Source organism: Trichosurus vulpecula, chromosome 7 (assembly GCF_011100635.1).
Source record: "Trichosurus vulpecula isolate mTriVul1 chromosome 7, mTriVul1.pri, whole genome shotgun sequence".
NCBI classification, from domain to species: domain Eukaryota; kingdom Metazoa; phylum Chordata; class Mammalia; order Diprotodontia; family Phalangeridae; genus Trichosurus; species Trichosurus vulpecula.
The window spans coordinates 229187998-229193840 of NC_050579.1; the positions used below are offsets into that span (position 1 = coordinate 229187998).

At 39.1% G+C, this 5843-nt stretch overlaps 1 protein-coding gene across 1 annotated transcript; it reads right to left on the minus strand.

The window, feature by feature from the left end:
* Nucleotides 1-778: 778 nt before the first annotated feature.
* On the minus strand, nt 779-4799 carry IL17A (interleukin 17A). The gene is made up of 3 exons (XM_036768901.1): nt 4709-4799; nt 1945-2147; nt 779-1574 (listed from the first exon to the last, which is right to left on the minus strand). Exons 1-3 carry the CDS (start codon nt 4733-4735, stop codon nt 1343-1345), a joined length of 462 nt encoding a protein of 153 aa, XP_036624796.1. The 5' UTR covers nt 4736-4799; the 3' UTR covers nt 779-1342.
* Nucleotides 4800-5843: the final 1044 nt, after the last annotated feature.

Sequence of the window (5843 nt, forward strand, 5' to 3'; positions counted from 1 at the left end):
ACATTATTCTCTTTCATGTACTCTGAAGAACAGTCTATAGAATATATCTGTATGTATATATATATACACATTTACACATATGTGTATATGTATGTATGTATATATGTGTATGTATGTATATATATGTGTATATATGGATATGCATGTGTATCCACATCCATATCTCTATATCTTCTCCACCCCTGTACCTCTGCAAGGCTCTCCCCCATGCTTAGAACCCCTAAAGTCCTTTAAGGTTCAGCTCTCATGCCATTTCCCAGGGAAAGCCCTACCTGATCCCTCTCATTGTTAAAGCTCTGTACTCATTGTAACCTAACCTCCCTCAATAGAATGCAAACTCCTTGAGGAGAGAGACCCTCCCCCCTTTTTGGTTTGTGTTTTTAGCACTTAGCAAAGTGCCTTGTACATAATAGTTGTATAACAAAAGCTTACTGAAAATGATTAGATAGGGAAGAATATAACAGGCAGATTTGAGTTTAAGTAATTTAAGAAAAAATATGGAAACAGGTGAATCTTTTCTTACAAAATTTTATTCATCATGTAATAATTACAAAGAGGCCAGTTGAACATAGAATTAGGCTTGGTGTCTATCTTATGAAAATAACATCAATATCTGGTAAACTTAAATTAATAAATATAAAACTCTACTCGGTCAGCATTTTCAGTCCGATAGGGAAAAATGGTGTGTCCTTAGAAGCTATGAAGGAGAAAAAATTCTCCATTCCAATCTTAGAGGGAAGATGAATTCATCCTACTCTCTAGTTCTTGGGGTCATTTGATTATAGGATGCTAGGATCAGACTGAGAGCTGGAAGTGACTTCATAGGTCAGCTAGTCCAGTCACAGATTTTGAACCAGAAGATAGGCTTCCCTTAGTGAATCTAAGGATCAAATTATTTGATTTCTCTCTGTAAACTAAGGCAATATAAATAGATCCATAAATAATTCATATAAATATAAGTTTTACCTTTTTAAATAATAAAAAATATCATACACCTAGTCACTGATTTTTAGGGCAAGAAATATTAAAAAAAATAATAAGCACTCTCAGCAAATTGACACCTGCTCTCAATGGTCTAAGGATACGTAACCAAATTTTAAAAAAATCCAAAAAATCAAATTAAAAGCCAACATGTGCTCACAATTTAAAGTCATAGAGACAGCTGGTCCTTATGCCTGAAGAAAAGTTTGAAGCTAGATCAGATTCTAGATAGAATTTGGTCTGAAATGGGATTGCATCCTGAGGGTTTGTGTATGGCTAAAGGGAGGTGTCTGTTGCTGGAAGCTGTGTGAGGATGCCTTGTTGCCTCTGAGGCATCCCCCAATGAGCTGACCCTCAGCTTTCAGGACACTGTACGTGGGGTGACACAAGTGCAACCCACAGTCACCAGCATCTTCTCCAGTTTGAAGGAAGTGGAGCAGTTTGGGAACTCTCTGCGGAGGACGAAAATCTCCTGCTGGATCTCGACGGAGTTCATGTGGTGGTCCACTTTTCCCTCAGCATTGATGCAGCCTGAGTGACGGCACCTAGCCTCCCAGATTGTGCGGGGCAGTCTGTTGGCATCCTCATTAGGACTAGAGGAGAAAACAAAGAAAGATGTGATTTCTTGGGGTAGCATAAAAAACTATCAAAATGGGAACACAAAAGAGGAAGACTTTTTAAGGGGTACATATTCCAGACGCTGGAAGTTTCTAATCATTTTTAGAAAACAGCATCTAGGTATTACTTTAAAAGGGTCTTAATAAGTTTCTGCATGATGAAGAATACCATCTGTTTTCTCTACTTCTATTCCATAGTGACCAAGGAAGATGAAATGAGCCTAAGCCACAGTAGCAGGGATTCAGGTTAGAGACAAGGGTCTCCAGTCTTAGAGGAGAGTAATAATCTGGTATAAGACCAAGGACCGCTCTCGGCTGGGGGTAGTGGTGGTGATGTCTTACTTACAACACATCCCAAGGAGAGGTGGAGCGGTTCTTATAATCGGGGGACATCTTTGAGCCTTGGTTTCGGTTATTGATATTCATGTTAATCTTCACATTCTGATAAGAGCCATTCCCTTCATCTTTGGGGCAGCCCGACCTCTTTGGCATTGAGAGTCCTGTCTTCATCATGACCACCAGAACCAGCAACAGCAGCAGTGACTTAACCTGGAGAAGAAAAGGGGAGGGAAATGTGAGAAAGAAGGGATAAATAAATGATCTGAATGACTAGTATACCCATGACCTCAGGCCTGTTCAATGCCATGGGAAGAGTTACAAAAACTTTTCAGGTAAGCGAGGGAAAAAAAAACCAAACCAAGAAACAAATCCATTAAACAATTTAAGGCACCACAGATTTTCCTTCCTTATTTTCTATTTTCCTAGTGATGATGATGAATGCACCTGTTGGTGGCTTGAAGAGTAGCACAATGACAGCCTAGTAGAATTCTTACTTGCTTTATAGAATGTTTCCTTATTTCAGTTACTGAGTTGGGGTGGTGGTGTCTGTGTTAATTTGAATGGCTGAGGTATATTGTCAAGTGTATAATAGAGTTATAGTTTCTGGCTTCATTTTTCTAGAGGAAAGTAAAGGCCTGGGGAAGTGAAATCAAAGTCACTCTGGTACAGTGGGAAGAGCCCTGCCTCGAGTTAAGAGAAAGGTTCAAATCTTATCTCTGATGCTTACTACCTTTATGGCTTTGGGTAGCCTCTTAGCTTTCCTGGATCTCTTTCTTCATCTGTAAAATTAGGGTGTTGGGATAAATGGCATGTAGAATCCCTTTTGGATCTATATCTGTGATCCACTTACCCAACATTAAGCCAAGGCTATGCCTAAATTACTTTTCATCAAACCTACTGAAAGGGGAAAATGTTGGTTAAGCTACAGCTCATTTTGACATGGCAATACTGAACAATTGGTTTAACTGAATTAATTGGACTAGCTGGCTATTGAGGTGTTACAAAGACCAGCCTGACATTCAGACTGTATCTATAACAGTGAAACCCCAAAGGATCAGAACCATTGTTCACCTGATAGTCTTGACTTCATAGCTATCATTCAGATTTTAGAATGGCTAATGACTTATCTTTCCATACTAGATAAAAAGTATTCATCCTCAGAATGATCTGTTGGTTGGCTCAGATCATCGGATTCAGTTTTGGGGACTTTCAGATCAGCATGCTCATCTTTATGAGAAGAAATGACATTGATACTTCTGCAATGTTGGGTATACAACTCTCATCCATCCTTGTACAATATTGGGAAGACCATTGTATTCTCCTACATGAAATGCTTGGAGCATCTTGGAAGTCAAGACTACAGAAAACGACAATGGCGTTCTTATCAAGAATGTGAAGTCAGAGGGCATGGATTCAAATTCTACCTTTACCCCCTACTATATGTGCAATCTTGGGCAAACACTTTGTCTCCCTGGGGCTCAGTTTCTTCACTTATAAAATGAGATGTTAGAGTAGATGGTCTCTAAGACACCTTTTTGCCCTACATCTATGATCATAAGGTCCTACTGGGAATTCCGGATAATTGTTATATTATGATGTGCTAAGTCACGGGAAGAGTTCCAACAATTTTGCAAATGAATTAAAAAAACAAAACAAAACCAAGCTTTAAGCTCAGCAAAATACTAACAAATGACCAAATTTCCTTTATCCTAGTGATGATGTCCAGTCATTAATTTGTCCTGGTGGTTAAATTGCTTTAAGATAACAATAGATTCTGGTTTCTATTACATTTTAAGGTTTGCAAAGCTTTTTCTTTACCATATCCCCCTGAAAAGGATGTGTAAGTATATTCAAGATAAAGAGACTTAGGTTCAAAGGGCTTAAGCAAATTTCCCATGGTCACAGAGCTAGTACATGTCAGAGCCTGATCTCAAACCCAGGTCTCCTGATGTGAAGTGTGGTACTCATTCTATTGTACTTCACCTGACTCTTTCCCCAGGGATTTCTTCTTCTACAGGGGAAATAAAACACGCACATAAGTACAGTACAAAGAAAATTGAGTAGGAGAGAGCAGTAACAACTTAGGGGGTTGGGGATGGTTTCGCTGAGGAGGTAAAAGTGAGAAGGTGAGCTCAAGAGACTCCTAAGTTTCACCTTGAAGGAAAATCAGATTTCTGAGAGGAAGAGATGAGGAGGGAGTCCATTCTAGGCACAAGGAATAGTTTGTGCCATTGCATGGAAGTGGGCAATAGAGTATCAACTTCTGGGAACTAATACCCAATTAACTGAACACAGAACTTTACCTAGCTATTTGGAATTTGAGTATGTATGTGGGAACACACAACCATACGCATCTTGTTAGAATACAAATATTTGTTGTATCAAGAATAGAATGGAAGAGGATAGAAAGCTCAAGAGGGCACACTTCAAAGACCAATTTTAGATAGATAGGATGACCCATTTTAAAGGGAAGTATAGCCACAGAAGTATCATATTAAAGTTCTCTTTGCAACCTGAGAACAAGATACTGTAACACGATATGACACATCCCATGTGGTTTAGCTTAGAGCACAGTCTCTTTCAGTTTTAATCTAATTCTTCATGTTGATCGTTATTCCATCCACATAGTTTACTACCCTCCGCATTTCCCATCCAAAGTATATGTTATCTTTCATCTACCATAGAAAGCGGCCAATATTCTTGCATACCCAAGCTAGAAGTATTTTCTGGGCCTTCCCAAAGAAAGGTGTTCAGGTTAGTGCTGTACTCACCCCTGGCAAGTTGCTCAGAGAAGACATGATGGCCTCTCTTCCTCAGTCTGGGATTGATGGGTATGTGTCTGCTGAAAGACGGATGATGTGTAGCGCTGTCATTTCGCCTGAGCTTTTTATAGTATGTCACTCTTCTTGCCTGTCATTTGTGGTTAGGCTGACTTGACAGTATTTAGTTTAAAATTCCATTCACTAAGCAGGTCAAATCGTATGACGGAAAGAAATAATTCATTATTCGTCCTGAGTAATACACATAGTAACCAATATGATCATCATTTGCAGAGCGGGAAAGGACCATAGAAATCATTTATTCCAACCTCCTTTTTTTTGCATGTGAGGAGAACAAGACTAAGTGCAAAATAATATCCTATAATTATAACTAACATTTTTATGCCACTTTAAATTATATTAAAAGATTTCCTTGTCATAACCATGGTGAGTAGTTGGTGCACATTTGGAAAGTGCATGGGACTTGACATCAGTAAAGACTTGGATTTGAATGTTGGCTCTGACACTAACTTTCATTGTGATGTTGAGCAAGTAAATTAGCTTCTCAAAGCCTTAGCTTTTTTCATCATACTACCCAGATCTCAGTGTTATTATGAGGGAAATGCTTTCTAAAGTTTAAAAGCTTAGGGTCCTTTTTAATAGATGAGAAATGTATAGATGAGGGTGCAGAATGGATAAGTTATTTAGGATCCTGGGATTAAGAGCTAGAGGAGTTCTTAGACATAATCTGTTGTAATTCCTATGATTTGTAGATGAGAGAAGACCTTCTGGATCAATACACAGTATCTTTCCTATTAAACTTTGCTGCCTCTCTGTCTCCATGGTCACATAGCCCAGGTCTCTAGACTCCCAGGGTACTACTTGTATGGTTAGCTCCTTTCAAATGTACATGGCAGAGCTAACTAGGTTGCTCAGTGGATAGAGCATTGGGCCTGGAGTCAGGAGACTTGTGTTCAAATCTGACCTCATATACTTACTAGTTGTGTGACCCTGGGCTAGTCACTTAACCTCTGTTTGCCTTAATTCACTGGAGAAGGAAATGGCAAACCACTGCAGTATCTTTGAAAGAAGACTGTCTACATCCAGAGGAAGAACACACACACACACACACACACACACATTTGTA

What these genes read in the sequence shown, in the direction of transcription:
- IL17A (XM_036768901.1), bottom strand. Translation starts at nt 4,735, where the DNA reads ATGTCTTCTCTGAGCAACTTGCCAGGG. An exon ending in CTCTGAGCAACTTGCCAGGG is followed by an intron (nt 2,148 to 4,708) that starts GTGAGTACAGCA and finishes TTTCTTCTCCAG; the next exon opens with GTTAAGTCACTGCTGCTGTT. An exon ending in ACCTCTCCTTGGGATGTGTT is followed by an intron (nt 1,575 to 1,944) that starts GTAAGTAAGACA and finishes TTTCTCCTCTAG; the next exon opens with TCCTAATGAGGATGCCAACA.